Source organism: Schistosoma haematobium, chromosome ZW, assembly GCF_000699445.3.
Source record: "Schistosoma haematobium chromosome ZW, whole genome shotgun sequence".
NCBI classification, from domain to species: Eukaryota; Metazoa; Platyhelminthes; class Trematoda; order Strigeidida; family Schistosomatidae; genus Schistosoma; species Schistosoma haematobium.
The window spans coordinates 68,361,188-68,377,382 of record NC_067195.1 but is presented as its reverse complement, the minus strand read 5'-3'; the positions used below and the strand labels follow the sequence as shown (position 1 = coordinate 68,377,382).

General features: G+C 36.9%; 1 protein-coding gene across 1 annotated transcript in view; it reads left to right on the top strand.

The window, feature by feature from the left end:
• Window positions 1-16,195, top strand: part of KEAP1 (Kelch-like H-associated protein 1) — a 31,370-nt gene that overhangs the window by 8,196 nt on the left and 6,979 nt on the right. Inside the window, exons 3-5 of the mRNA XM_051212123.1 lie at window positions 5,790-6,136; window positions 9,575-9,658; window positions 14,840-14,961. Coding sequence (XP_051072264.1) covers window positions 5,790-6,136; window positions 9,575-9,658; window positions 14,840-14,961 — 553 coding nt within the window. The remainder of the gene's footprint in view (window positions 1-5,789; window positions 6,137-9,574; window positions 9,659-14,839; window positions 14,962-16,195) is intronic.

Below are 16,195 nucleotides of genomic sequence, written 5' to 3'. Positions count from 1 at the left end.
TGTTTCGCTAACGGTCGGGTTCCTAATTCCGGTTTCCTTAACGAGTCTGAACAATTGTCTGCTGTTACCTATTTCTGTTGCCTTTCCCATCTCTCTTGCTTTCGCCACCCACCACTGTTCGCGATCATTGCGTAGGCTTCTTGTCAGCCTGCGCTTAAGCTGACTCCGCTCTTCATTATGTTCAGAGCCAGGTGGAATGAGTTTCCGAGCATCTATCAGTGAGATAGATGCTGCTGAGATCCAGTGTTGCTCCCTAACCTTCTGGTTTACCTTACTAGCAGATATCACTGCTGTTTCCGCAGCTTTTCGGATATCATTCCATGCTGCATCGGGGTGGGCATCACATACATGGCTGCCTAACTGTTTTCCTAGTTGTTCCTGAAATATACTCCTAGCTTGACTATCATTAAGTAGGGCCCTAAGAGGTTTCCTTGCAGCGTCTTTCCTTCGTCCAGTAAGACGGAAGCAAATACGCGCTCGCACTAGAGCATGATCTGAATCTAGGCATGTGCTCCAGAATGAGCGACAGTCTTCTATCGAGCCCCTCCATCGGTGGCTGATAGCTATGTGATCTATTTGGGTCCAACGTTGGGACGAATTAGGGGGTCGCTATGTTAAAAGATGTTTTTCTTTATGTTTAAAGTTAGTATGTGCAAGGAACAGGCGGTTATCTGAGCATAGCTGCAACAGACAGTCGCCATTATCTGTTCTTTGAGCCACGAAACCATAAGATCCACCTAGGTGTCTTTCCCTATCGCTTAGTTTACCTACTTGAGCATTAAAGTCACCGGCCACTATTACTACATCCGAGCGCTTAGCTTTTCGGAGAAGGTCCGAAAGCTTTCTGTAAAACTCATCTTTTACATAATCTGAGCTGCAGTCAGTGGGAGAATAGGCAGAGACGACGAAGAGGCAACGACGAGTGTCCCTATATTTCCGGATTCTTACTGTTCCGTTCAGTCGGACAGCGCACAAACGACTGTCTACTGGGATCCAGTCTAAGAGGACTAGTTCTGCCCTAGGACTCAATGCTATACCTACGCCGGCGATGCCACGGGAAGCAGAATCAGGGCTTCCAGATACACGAAGCGTAAATCCAGTCGGTTCTTTATTTTGGCATGGTGAGGTCAAATGAATGACGCTACTTGGATCCTGTATGCGCGTTTCGGAGACGCAGCATACATCGATGGCGCGAGATTCTAAAGTTTTAGCTAAGGAGGCTACACTGTTTTTTTCACCTATATTTGTTGGTGTGTATGGGATTGAAGAGTTGGATCATCTGCCAAGTTCAAATCGTCTGTTTTGATCCAAGGTGTTCATTGTATTCCGTGTTTCCCCTCAGATGTGGAAGTCTACATAATCCAGACAACCACGAGAAGAAAGAGAAAGGGAGAGAGAGTAAGCAGCCATGTCCGACTGCGGTCCTCACTTGCAATGCATCTGTCGGCCGTCCTCTATGCACGTTTTTGCACTGTAGTCCGACGTGTGGGTTCCGTATGATATCGACGGTTTTCTCCGATACTCCATAGTGTCGAAGATGTTTCTAAAATGTTCCATCCACACTTTCAAATGCTTTCTCAAAATCAAGGAAGGTGATATATTGTGACGAGTTCCATTCAATTCGTTGTTCAACGATGATCTGTAGGGTCGTGATTTGGTCTGTGCGCGACCGATCCTCACGGAATCCGGTTTGTTGATCTGGAATCTGGATGCCCACTGAATCTTTCATGCAGTTCAGCAACACTGTTGGAAACATTTCCTGGTACCAATAATAGTTTAACTAATCTGTACTTCTCACATTTGCTCAGATCTCCTTTCTTGATGAGGTATGCTTTCCAGACTGTCGTCAATTTTTCTTCCCAGATTTTCCTGAACAGGTTGTGACGCATCTTTGTATTTACTTCTATGTGTGACATCAGTGCTTCAGCTGGTATATTGTCAGGTCGTGCTGCTTTCCCACTCCTGATCTGTCTGATGGCCATCCTGAATTCTTCGATCGTTGGTGGAGCGACATCTATAGGACGGTGTGTGTGTGCTGCTTTGATGTTTGGTGGATTTAGTGGTGCTGGTGTATTGAAGAGTTCTTCGAAGTGTTCTACTCATCTGTTCTTCTGTTCTTGAATCTGAGTGATTGGCTTGCCATGTTTGTCCTTGACCGGGTTTTCTGGTTTACAATATTTCCCTGTCAGTTTCTTCGTGTGTCATATAGCATTTTCCGCTGTTGTTGCTAGGTCTTCCACGTATTTCTGCTTGTTGACTCTAATACTCCTCTTCACTTGCTTGTTAGCTTCAATGTGTTCAGCTTGTGCCTTGACTTTCTCTGTTCTTGTTTGACTGTTGTTAATTGCTGTCTTTTTGTTCTTTTTTTCTTGAATCTTGTCCAGGTTTTAGATGAAGATCCATTCCTTATGATGATGCTTGTTGAGGCCCAGAACCTCCTTACACATTGAAGCCAGTGCTTCTTTCATCCCTTTCCACTTGTTCTCCTTGGTAGATTTCTCTGCTTTGAGTAGATCTTGTAAGTCTTGCTGTTGATAGTTATTTTGAATTCTCTGAGTTTGTCAGTATGTCGAAGGAAGGATGTATTGAACCATTGTAATGGTTTTTCCCCAGTTGTCCAGTGTTTGTTTAGTTTCAGTTTCATCTCGTCAACCACCAGTTTGTGATGACCTGAAGCTATGTCAGCTTCTCTTCTGGTTCTCACGTCTTCCATTGTCCTTCTGAAAATCTTAGTGATGCGATTATGATCAATCTGGTTCACTGTAGTGTGATCCGGTGAGACCCATTTAGCTTTGTGTATGCGTTTGTGGGGGAATTTTGTTGAGTACACATAAATTTGTAAATCTGTCACCATTCTCGTTCCTTTCTCCCAGTAGTCAGTCCTTGTCGTCCCATGATATCTTCATAGCTAATGTTCTCCATTCCGACTTTGGAGTTTAGGTCTCCCATCAGGATGGTCAGATCTTTTCCTGTGCACTTCGCTATGATTGATTGCGGCCTCTCGTAAAACTGATCTTCATTGTCGCCATTGCTATCTTTGATGGGTGTATAAAATTGGATGACATTAATTGGGATTCCCTCCCTCTACATTTTGAAGGATGGTTTGGTGATCCTAGATCCATGTGACTCCCTATGAATGCTTTACGTGCTTCTTTGAACAGCATCAGAGTAACTCCCTGAGTGAGGAGAATTTTCTTCATGACCAAGGTAGTACAGCATCTCTCTCGAATCTAATCTATCCTGTCCAGTTTGGGTCCAATGGGTTTCACTTATCGTGAGAACCGTCAAGTTGTATCTCCTCATTCCCATAGCTGTTTGACTGGTCCTTTCAGTCTCCTTCATTGTCTGGACATTCCATTTAACTATATTAATGGTTGCTCTGGTTGTTAGAATGGGCATCAGCCTCATGATGTTTGAAGAATTTCAACTTTTATCATGAGGCGTCATAATTCTTCTTTCAATTCAGAGGATAGAGTTTAAATGGTTTAATTTGTTTATTCTGGTTAGGGTTTTTTAGCAAGGTTTTTTCCTACGGGACGAGGTTGCCGACCCCATGCCCAACCCTTCTGCTTCGTGTGGGCTCGGGACCGGCAGGAATTCTGGAAGAGCTACAGGCGGAGTTATCCGATTATATAAGATAATTTAATTATTTTGTGCATTTATTTCTTACTTCTCTTTAAACATAGTATTCCCTTTCATTCACAATATTTTCTGCATACTATATGTGACCCACTCTATTTTTCGGTGCTCTGTTGTAACATATTTTATATGTTTGTATAATAAAAGTAATAATAGTTAAATGACGAGTACTAAAAATTGGTAACTATCAGGTTAATATTTTTTCTAAAAGCACTTACTGCTTCGTTAAAATTGGAATCGGTGAAAAATTTTGTCAAGATGAAATTGTCAAACTTGTTGTCTCTAATTGATTTTAAATTTTTTGACACTAGAATAGATTTTTAAACCATTGCTGTGTTTAGCCAATATGTAATTAAATCTTTTCTGCGATAATAAGCATCGAGCCATATCCCGAAATTTAGATTGAAGTCAAACTAAGAGACTGGCTCTTAAACTGTACTCATTTTCTGAGATTTTGTCAGACAGTTCCCACTGCAAATAGCTTGATTTCCTCCTTTGTGAGTGTTATCTTTAAAATAACCCGTCTCTACTGTATTGTCTTGAAGAAAATACTCCAATGGCCATTAGTTAGCTAAATTTTCTGTGTTCAACTTTCTATGGTAGTTAACATTTCCCCCTTCTCTGCTCGTTGTGTTAATTTCTCTCGGTCAGTTAGGCTTATAAGTCATATTTTTTGTGGCAAAGGCTTTATAGGATTTAACTACCTACAGATGAATTTCTAAGCTGGTCCCTAGGTTGTCGAGCACATAGTCCTAGTGTGCATTACAACCAATTAATACCTTAACCTTCTCGTTTTCAACTCTTGATAAATTCGTGTTTTTTAAGTGGGAACATGATACATTCTAATGCGCCATTAACACGGTCCTGAGTACTAAAGGTAATCTTTCGACCATCAACACCTTTTGGACCTTGATGTACGACCGAAAATATAACACGTGAATTTCTTTATCAACTTCTTTGGATGCGAGAGACGACTGGTTATCAAGAGTCTTTAAGGGTACTATTTTAGGCCTTCCATCCAGGTCTTTAGCTTACTTTCTCGACATTGGCTTCAGATAACCGATCCCTACTTGCTTCGACATAGTCAATGGGGACTTAACCACCTGGCTGCAGATATTTTCGTATTTCCAACCATTTAGCTATTGCTTGAAGGATAGGTAAATATTTTCGCACATGTCTGTCCCGAAATTCAGTAGCTAACGTCTGCGCTTCATCCCATCTTTTATTGTATTATAAAGTTTTTTTTGGACTGAGACTTCACCGAATCGTAATCTTTTCTGAACTGACAACTTATCTTGAGTAAGTGCCTCTAGGGCGACGCAATCATCTGTCATCTTCACCAGTGGTCTGTTGTTCAGTATTTTTTTCGGCCCTGGCCAGAAATGTTGATAAGTTTCTTAAAAATCTTCTTGATTTCATAATGCACTCCCACACTCTGCCTTGATGGTTTATCCTAGGTGGGTTAGAACGACATTCACATCCGCTTTCTTTAAGGTTGTTCTTTAGTAAAAGCTAATCATATTGGTAGGTGTTTAATAGTATCGTTTGTTGGGTTACTCTTTGGACCCATACCTTACAAGCATAACGTTTTGAACATCGGATATATGCACAACGTCTTTCAACGTCTAGATTATACGTTCATCTAAAATAACTCGTAGATGTTTGTATGTAAAAGTACAAAAGATTTTGTTCGATAATCTCGGATTCGCACTAAATGTTTGACTTTATTTAGGGGATTTAGTTGTAGGAAAATCAAAGTTAAATTTTGTAGGTAATCTAAGGTGAAATATATTGTTTATGTCCCCTGTGGAATAAATTAAGAAGAGTTAAATTCGTTCATAGATATTATATTATGATTCGATGACTCACAAATTCACTTTATAACCATTAGATTCGATGTTCATATTTACTTAACGTGACTTCAGTTTCATGAACTGGGTAGTAGTAGTAGTATTAACCCACGCTTAGTTATTATGAATGGTAGTATTGTGGTTTATTGATCTGAAACGTTTGACCAGTAAGTTTAAAATTCTAATTTTTGTTTTGCCTTCTACTACATAAACTGGTACTTAATCACTGAGTTCTATTTTTGACATTTTTCGCCAGTTCCTTTTCTGATGACTAGTTAGTTACACAATCTTATTTTGCAGATTCTTTACTCAGCTGGTGGTTATCTGCGTTATTCACTAAGTGCATTTGAATGTTACAATCCAGTTACAGCTAAATGGAGACGTCTACCAGATATACCTAGCCCACGTAGTGGCCTGTCTGCTTGTTCTGTACGTAGTTGCGTTTATCTTGTAGGAGGCAGAAATAATAATGAACAAGGAAATATAGATGCACCTCACATGGATTGTTATGATCCAAGAAAAAATTGTTGGACTACATGTGCTCCTATGTCAGTGCCTCGTAACAGAGTTGCTGTTGGTGTTGTCGACGATATGATTTATGCTGTTGGTGGTTCAACCAATACAATGCACCATAAAAGCTCTGAAAAGTAAGTATTTGGTTTGGTTTGTTTTCTAACTGATAATTTTACATCTAATTAATAGTGTATTGTTTATTGTATTATTATATTATCTATCTTAACGCAAACCTGACAATTATTCAAATGACCATAATCATGTTAAGTGACACATAACTCAAATATTTTTGACTCAATTAGTTGTTAATGTTAATATCATGAAATTTGGACTACCGATATTAGAAATTCATTAAAAACCAAGCAGTATTGAACAGTTACTTCGTCCTTGTATGAACTACTTAGCAGTGTGCAACCACACCAGGCGCTAGACCCAAGACTTTCAGGTTTCTCAACAAGCACTTAACTCTTCGGCTACTATTTATTTATTTGAAGACATAGATGTTTGGTATAAGGGGTCACCAGATACATATGCGCCACACAAATCTCATTTGATTTGTGTGAGAGCTGTGATACTTCCCGAGTGCCCAAATCGAAGCAGGTGGTTTTTTACGGGGCCACACCCGGAGCCTTCGACTTGAAGGTCTGATCTACAAGGCAGTGGAGCATCGTAAGGAGTGCAGTTACATGGTAGCCGGTGACCAACAATTGTTTCATACGACATTTGTTTCCTCAGGATACTGGAGCCCATGTGCACCACTGGTTCGGAATCAGGGTTTTCGAACTTCCCTAGGTGGACTCTCCATGTCCACCAACCCGGTTAAAGCACTGGACATTCGCTTTTCTTCCTCTCAATTACGTAAACAAGAGTAATGCCGCGAGAAAGCATTGAGTAGGACTTCCCTGTCAGGGGCTATATACGCGTGGCCACGTGAGAGCATTTTTTGAGGGAGAGCGGACTCTCCACTCTCGGTCGTACCAGGGCATTTAGGGGCCTTCGGCTACTAAGTTGTCATCCAATAGTTTAGATTTCTATATTCGATCAAACTGCAATATTACTCAATCATCATTCTATGTCATTGGTGGAAAACTGAAATTTGACAATCTACAGAAAACTATCCTTTAGTAGTAAGATTTCTGTCATAAGTTATTACTTTTTTTTGCTCAAATTAATAACATACTTTAACATTTGTATATCATTATGGTTAGTATTCAAAATATTGAATTGTGGTTCTTTGTGCATATTTTTCTTTCCAGTTAGATAAGATTAATTGGACATATTAAATCAGGGATAATAATTTCAATATGAAGATTTAATGAGTTTATATATAATTTTAAAAAAATTTAAATGTACACTGGAAACTTATTAGAATTTCATTCTTTAATGTTAGTTACTATTACTAATTAAATGAAAAATATTTCTTACCTGATTTACATGTTTTTACACCTTCAATCAATCAATAAAATACAATATATATATTTAGCGAAACTTCGTCACAGTATATACTAGCGATTATACTTATTGTCTTAACAACTTTTGTTCTCATTATTAATATAATATATCGGTAGTCACTTCCGTAGTTCTTCTCTTCCCTCATCCTGCTTCGGTTTAGGCACTTGGACAGTATCACAGCCCTCATGCAAATCAATGATAACTACTATTGGCCTCAGTATTATTGTGTAGCGTATATGTATTTGGTGCCCCTTTATTCCAATGTTTACGTGTTCAGATAAATAAATTTTTTTCCCTCTAATTTTCTAGACAAACTGTAAATTTTTTTACTAATGAATGCCAATAAATGCATTTATTTGTCAATTGTCTGATTCTTTTGGGTTCATATGTTTGACTTTGTCTAGTCCATACATGTTTAGATCAGCTGACCTTGAACAGATACTTTTTTCATGTTTAGACCTATATAAATATAAATAGATAGATAAACCGACCTATATTTTTCGCCTTGTCAAAAGTGCATGATTATAACTACTCTGTACAAAAAAAATATGATATTGTAATTTATGATTCGTTAAAATATGATCAAATTAATTCAATGAAAAATAAAATACTCAACCTTTGTAGTTTCGACTTCTTTTTATCAATGCAATCTCTGAATTATGTATATATAGTCTACATTATTTTACTGGCGGCCTATTGATAACAGTCACTCTATTATCTTTTGTTTACTCATTTAATTTGAATGTATCTAAAGTATATATAATGATGATTACAGAACATATGCTCTCTTTTATTGTGTTTCTGTTGATTTGCGAAGGAATTTTACAACAGAATTTAACACTCCAAAGTACTATGTACATAAATCATTTGAGCGTTTATGTATAATTAATAAAAACGTGCGTAAAGCATATTGTGTTATGACAGTGATCAGTAGTGATGGTTTTCATCTAAATTCTAGCTATGTGATAAACTAAAATCAATCGATTCATGATCTCAATCAAAAACCTAACAATCCCCACAACCCTAAATTGATAATTACCATGTGCTCACTAGTGACTAGATTTGTGAGGGGATTCTCGGAGTTCTAACGAGAAGCCGTGGCCAATGGTGTTAATCCATGTCAGGTAGAGACAGGTATCTACCTCAAACAATAGATGGTCGCTCAATTTTGTGGATTGGTTGAAGTTAGACGTTAACATCGTTGGATACCTGTTCAGTGGCCTGGAGGTTAAGCGTTTGCTCGCGAGACCAAACGCCCTGGGTTCGAATTCCGCGAGCGGGATCGTGAATACCAACTGCTGAGGAGTCTCATACTAGGATGAAACGGCCGACCAGTACTTCCAGATTTCCAGTGGTAGTCTAACATCGATCGATTCATGATAAATAATAATTTGACTCGTTTGCCCAGCATTTGACTAGATTAGAAATTCCAAACCCACAAAACCTACTCTTGTGCTTGTACAGATAGCAGCTAGGTTGTGTTTTACTACCCTTCACAAAAAGTAATGTGACTGAATGTTGACTGCGTAGATCTGTACTACCAGTATGCATAAGGAGGAAATATTCCTTGATCATATTTATAAATATAATAAACCCAAATTGTCCTGTTGAGCAACCTTGGAATTTTTAACTCTTATTTAAATGAAATAACAGCGAATCTGAGTTTACCAATGATATGTTGATTTTACATAATTAATGAAATTTTCAAGTATATTTTACGTTTGTAACTGTTAGAATTCAGGTTTACAATTTAAGTTGTTTTATGTATACTATGTATAATTCATAATTCTAGCCCATAAACCCTAACCACAGACCCGCGTAGTATAACTAAACCTTATCACGTAGAGTAGATTATCGCTAATTACATAAACCCATACGGTAAAAATTTTGTGTTATAATGTACACAGCTGACCTACCTTAGTTCTTTTCCTAAAATTTAATCTAAGATAGTTAAAACTACCAATAATTACAGTAAGCTTTCTCAATAATACTGATCAACAATAGATAGATTTGTTTTGGTCTACAGTTTAGTGTATGTGATAATTGAATTTATCAGTATTGTTATGATAAACGGCAGATATATTCTTCATATATATATAATCTTGTATTCTGTATTGTAGATATGATCCAGATATGGATCAATGGATACCGATAGCTTCTATGAATAGTCGACGGATTGGATTAGGTGTTGCTGTACTTAATCGGTAAGTAAATGATTTTTACAAGTTTTGTTTACATTTCATGTAACTTTTTTTCTGTTTCTCGTTCCTTTATTTTGTCTTTTAAGTGTAATATTTTGTCCACATAGAAATTTCAGAACACTTTTTATATACAAGTAATGGTTCCAAATGGTCGTTGCTTTTTTGTCGTTTCTGCCTACGCTCCCACTGACTGCAGCTCGGATGAAGTGAAAGATGAATTTTACAGAAAGCTAAACGTTCAGACGTTGTACCCGTAGCAGGTGACCTTAATACCCAGATAGGTAGCTTAAACCAAACAGAAAGACATTTAGGTGGGTATTTTAATATTCCGGCTCAATGAACAAGTAATGGCAATCGTCTGCTGCAACTGTGCTCAGACAATCGTTTATTTTTAGCAAACACTTATTTTAGGCATAAGGAGAGACATCGTCTAACATGACGACCCCTACACCAAACCAACGATGGACTCAAATAGACCATATTGCCATCAGTCATCGTTGGAGAGGGTTGATAGAAGATTGTCGCTCATTCTGGAGTACCTGTCTGGACTCCGGCCATGCTCTAATACGAGCATGCATCTGCTTGCGCCTCACTGGACGCGAAAAAGGCACATTAAAAAACCCATTAGAACTGAACTAAGTAGCGAGAAAACCAAAAGTATGTTCCAGGAACAACTGAGGTCATAATTAGGTAGTTCTGAAAACGAGGCTAACCCGGATGTTGCTCGGGAAGATATGCAATCAGCTGTGGAAACAGCAGTGACACCTATTAGTGACTTAAACCACAGGGTTACAAAGAACCAATGGATTTCCTCAAGGTCTATTTCACTGATGGATTCTCGTAAACTCATCCCATCAGGCTCTGAACACGATGAAGAGCGAAAATAAGTCAGATCCAGGTTAACCAAAAGTCTAAGGAACGACCGTAAGCAGCGGTGGACAACGAAAGCAAAAGAGATGGAAAAGGCGGCGGCTATAGGGAACACAAGACAGCTCTACAGGCTAATAAAAAAACTGGAAATAATAAGTCGAATGTAAGTGAGACTATCTCGGTAAAAGACGACACTCTCATCTGCTCCCAGTCCAGACGTTTAGAACGATGGGCGGAACATTTCAGAGAACAGTTCAGGTGGCCTTCAGCTACTCTACAACTACCCTCCATCCCCAGACAGTGTGAATGGAACATTGAAGTAGTTCCCCAACTCTAGCAGAAGTTCAAAAGGCTATAGTTAATCTGAAACGAGGAAGGGCAGCTGATCCAGATGGATTGACTCCAGAGGTCTTTAAGTATGGTGGTCTAATTTTAGCGATTAGGTTGACTAATATTTTGGCTAAGATCTGGGAGTTGGACGTTATCCTATCTGACTGGTCACAGCCACTTATCGTCCCAATATATAAGAAAGGGTCGAAATCATCCTGTGACAACCATAGAGGGATTACTTTAACTAATATAGTATCTAAAATACTAGCCTCAATGATTATTGGGTACCTGACAAAGACTCGTGAACTGCAAACACGAGAGAATCAAGCTGGCTTCAGACCTGGTCGTGGCTGCATCGACCACATATTCACCATTTGTCAGTTTCTAGAACACAGGCATACTTATCGGCGTCCGACAATGGTGGTCTTTCTTGACTTAGAAGCAGCATTTGACTCGGTAGACCGCGAGATTCTGTGGCAGTGTCTGTCATTGAAACGCGTACCTCAGAATTACATAAACCTTATAAAGGCTCTTTACTCGAACACTACTAGTCGAGTCAGAGCTTATGGCGAACTGTCATCTACTTTTGCAACCTCAAGTGGTGTCCGGCAAAGCTGTCCACTATCTCCATTTTTGTTCAATTTCATCATAGACCTATTGATGGAAATAACGTTCTCATCGACTGAATTCTCGGGTATTGATCTCCTACCAGGAGGTCCACTTATCGACTTAGAATACGCAGATGATATAGTCCTGTTTGGTGAAGACGCTGATAAAATTCAGAGTATTTTGGTAGCACTGAGCAACAATGCCAGAATGTTTGGGATGCGCTTCTCTCCCTCTAAATGCAAGTTGTTGCTTCAGGACTGGTCTGCGTTAACACCTGAACTAAGGATAGAGAGTGAAATAATCGAACGTGTCGACAGCTTCACTTATCTTGGAAGTCTGATCAGCCCTAATGGGTTGGTGTCTGACGAAATCTCAGGATGGATTCGAAAAACTCGTTTGGCTTTCGCCATCTTACGCCACCACAGATGCCTTAGAAATATTGCTGGCGTCTGCTGGGATCACCGGGTAAGTAATAGTGAAATTAGACGCAGGGTATTAGGGAATGATGGTAAATCGGTTGATGAGGTCGTTAATCTTCATCGACTGAGATGGTTGGGCCACGTGTTACGTATGCCTGAACACCGATTACCACGACGTGCAATGCTAACCGGTGTTGGGGATGGTTGGAAGAAAGTTAGGGTCGGCCAAACGAAAACGTGGCATCAATGCTTGAAGTCACCAAGTTGTGTTCTGAGCCATGTTGGTAGATGCAGACTACTTGGTTGTGGTCCGTGTGACTATTGTATCGAATGGTAGGAGACTGTGAGTGACATGGCTGAGAATCGTTCACAATGGCGTAGGTGTATACACTCTCTGTCTTCCTTTAAACTAAGAGATTAAAATCGCTTCATATTTTTCTTTCTACGTACTAAATCTTTCTTCCTGTACTGTATCCTTATATGCAATCCTTCTTTTATATATTACCACAACTGAATTAACTACTCCTATGAATCCAGTGTTCATCTTATGGTACTAATGCGGTGTGGCAACTTTGATCGATGCATATATGTGCATAGTCCTACGTTGTAGCTCACTGACTGACTGACCGATTCCAAGTGTATTATGATAAATTATTTAGTATTTATATCATAAGCTGTCCAGCGTAACGTAACATATTTAACTAATTTATCTTCAATTATTCTGTTATAGAGGTTCATAAGTAGTCAGTAACTAATGAATTGTACTGTTAATATTGTGAAATAGCATCTAAGGTATGTAATATGCTTCAAAAATACAATCTGAATATATCTAATTCTCATATTTGATACAAATAAAGACACAACTATATGATACACTCAACTAGAAACCATATTCAATAAAAAAAATGTTCGCAAAATTGTTGGTATATTTGTGAAAATTCATAGAACCACATGTACAAGACTAAATTCATTGTAATCTTTCCATATAACAAAAATATTAACTATAAACTAATTAGTAATAGGTAATACATCGCACAATACGTGTTAGGCATATTAGATAAGTTTTAAATAACTATAATTTGAATTCATCAATTCTTACGGGTATGGACGAAAAACGAAAAACATCGAATTTGACCTCAACTTTTCTTGTACAAAAACATGCACTATTATTACCAGGGCGTTTCGTAACAAATATATCTTTCCTGATAAACGTCACTTATAGATTGTTAGAATTGGATCAGTGAATTGATAGACATAATGACTTATTGTTGAATTTCCTCATTCTGTTTACTTGTATTTCTCGAAAATAAATGTTGACTAATTTGATTGTAAATTTCACTGGTCTACTTGTATTTATTTCTAAACTAAACATTTCACAATATTTATTTGAGTAACACTTTACATATTCTAGATAATCAATCATACGGTTATAATGTACGTAACAAGAATGCTAATAATCAGTGATGAGATTTTGTTACTGGGAAATGTTCCTTGTGAATGTATTAGCGGAATGAATTACGTGTATAGATATGTATGATTATGAGTTTAGTTACTTGACTTGACTAGGTAATTTCACAACAATTATAAGAGAGATCAGATCAAGTTGATTTGATAATTGTCGTATTTAGGAAGATACTTAAATTACTTAGTCTTTACCAGGGATTATTTAAAAGTTATTAAACTTTAAAGTAATCAATGTAAACGAAAGACATTAACTTACTTCCCTAAATCAATAATACAGTGTGGATGACCCAGATTCTTATTTCTATCATTGTTTGATCAGTTCAGAGTCTGATTCTCTTAGGTGAATCGTTTTTATTATATTGATGATCTATTAATTGAAACAATCATTTTTTTTTCTCAAGTTGCACTAAACTATGTTGACTAACTTGAAAAATAAATTATTGCCATTCTAACTTGATTCAAGTTATTATCACATATGAATTATTTTATCATTCACAATCTCTATCATACTTATTTTATCTATTTACAATTCGAGGTTTATATTTTATTCGAACTTTTTCATGATTGTTATAATCTTTACTGAATGTGCTAAAAAGTATGAAATAAGCTGGGATGTACATAGAGCTTCATTGTGTCTGTTCTTCTTCCTAATTTTCTCTCATTAATGACAAATACAATAATCGATTCATTGAAATTGTACAAGATATGTCTTTTGCTGTTAATTGGTATTAATGAGCTATATTAAAGGATGATTCGCGCTTAAAAACCGTAACAATGAGTATCTTATTTAGAAGATCAAATTTAATATTATTTGTTTAATTATTATTTCTTTTAAATTGTACTCCAATTAAAAACTAAAATGAGATGGATCGATGAAACTATAAAGGTTTCTGATAAGTCATTATGTACACCTTATCTACTAAAAACGTGAATTATGGTTCTGAAATATAAAATACACCAACCTTACCTTTTAAAATATTTCCTATTTGTTACTACATAGTTGTACTGTCTCCTTTCTGACTTCGTAAACCATCTTGGAAAATCTTCAGAAGTTCGATTTTCAAGTTGCCTTCTTAACAAACACTTCAATCTTGCATTATCCTTCCAGTTTTCATCAACACCCACCAGCCAGTCAGCTACAACGTAGGACTAGGCACTACTAAAACTATTGACCTACTTAAAATGAGTTTTTTCTTCGGTAGGTTAAGTTTTATAAGTGGCTCTCGACATTTGATGAGTTTTCTGAAAGTTTTCCTCAAAATTTGGTGTTTATTCACTATTCTATTTGTTCATCAATCTAAATCGTTGACAAGGGCTGAAAACATCTCTACTCCACCTTTGTAAGGAGTCTAAAAGTTTTTTAAGGCACTATCAATTTCTAGATTGTAAAATAGTAGAATTAGTACAGAAATAAGAAATATGTAAATCTCCTCTCATATTTATTGAACGGAGTAGGTGTTATTTACATATTATTTCTTAAAAATATTTTTAGTTTATTATACGCTGTTGGTGGTTTTGATGGTGAAAAACGTTTGAATACAGTTGAACGTTATGATCCGGAAAAAGATAATTGGGAAGAGTTAGCTTGTTTAAATCGAGCTAGATCTGGTGCAGGTAAGTTTGGAGTTACTTATTTACTTTGTATATATAAGATTCACGTATTTTATACTAGACTTTAATCCTGTCTAAGTTTTTAAAATGTTGATTTTATGAGGTCAGTCGAATAGCTGTCAGTGATTTAAGAAAGGGCGAGGGAGGGATAGAAGTGTTTCGTTAGTAAAATATTAGTATACAATTCGATTTTCCTCATTGAAGTGTACTTGTTTTCTCGTCAATATGTTCCATTTTCGTCGCTTTTTTGTTGTCCTTCCTCCCATCTTTAACAAAGTATTCTTTTGAATGCTTTGTCTCATTCTGTCTTTCTTCACTGTCTTGTGCACAATTCTCTTACCTCTCTCTCTCTCTCTCTGGTGTATGTATGTTGGTAATGCTTTTTTGTATAATAGCATCTACATGGTAAATCATGTGTCCATCAGTTTGACATTTCTTACCCAGTTATATCTTTTTTTCATGCTATCACTAAGGTTAATTTGAAGTGTTACATGATTAGGAATTGGTTAATCAGTTGGTTTACTTATTAAATCATGTTGGTAAAAGGTATACTAAACAGTTTATAGTATAGTTTACAATTCAGTTACAATATACAAACTTTTTAAACGTCATAATCAGCACAGCAGAAATAAAGAAAATTAAACTGTGTAGGTGGATATATTTCTAGATAATGGACAGAGTATTTTTTTTATCAATCATTCAGACATTTGTGTTGGTAGGTTAATCCCTATATGAGAACAGGTAGACGGTGGCTATGGTTAAATGATTAACCTACTTACTCATTATAAATTGACCCCACGCTTCTTCATTTAACTTAACATGAAACTTTTAAATATCATTATCTGATATGTCAGATTTTGTTTTGGTCGATCAGTTTGTTGTACAAATGACTTTATTCTGATCACTGGATGAATATTCCGTATTAAGGTAGCATAAAGAGTTTGGAGCTCATCAATAATGAATACACCGAGGATGATCCTCTTTACGTTCACCATACCAAGAAGTTATTTGACAATAAGAAAAACTAAAATGTCAACTTTCTTACTGAAAGCGTTCTGTGTCATTGGTGTTTTTGAATCTCATAGTTAAGTATATTTCAGTTTATTATTACTATTAATAATAATCATAAACTTTTTAATGAATAACATTGAAGGAAAATAAATAAATTCAGTTCAATGTCAATCAAAACGGAGTTTTTTCCTCTTAATAAAAGAATAGAATAACGTTTCATTGGGTC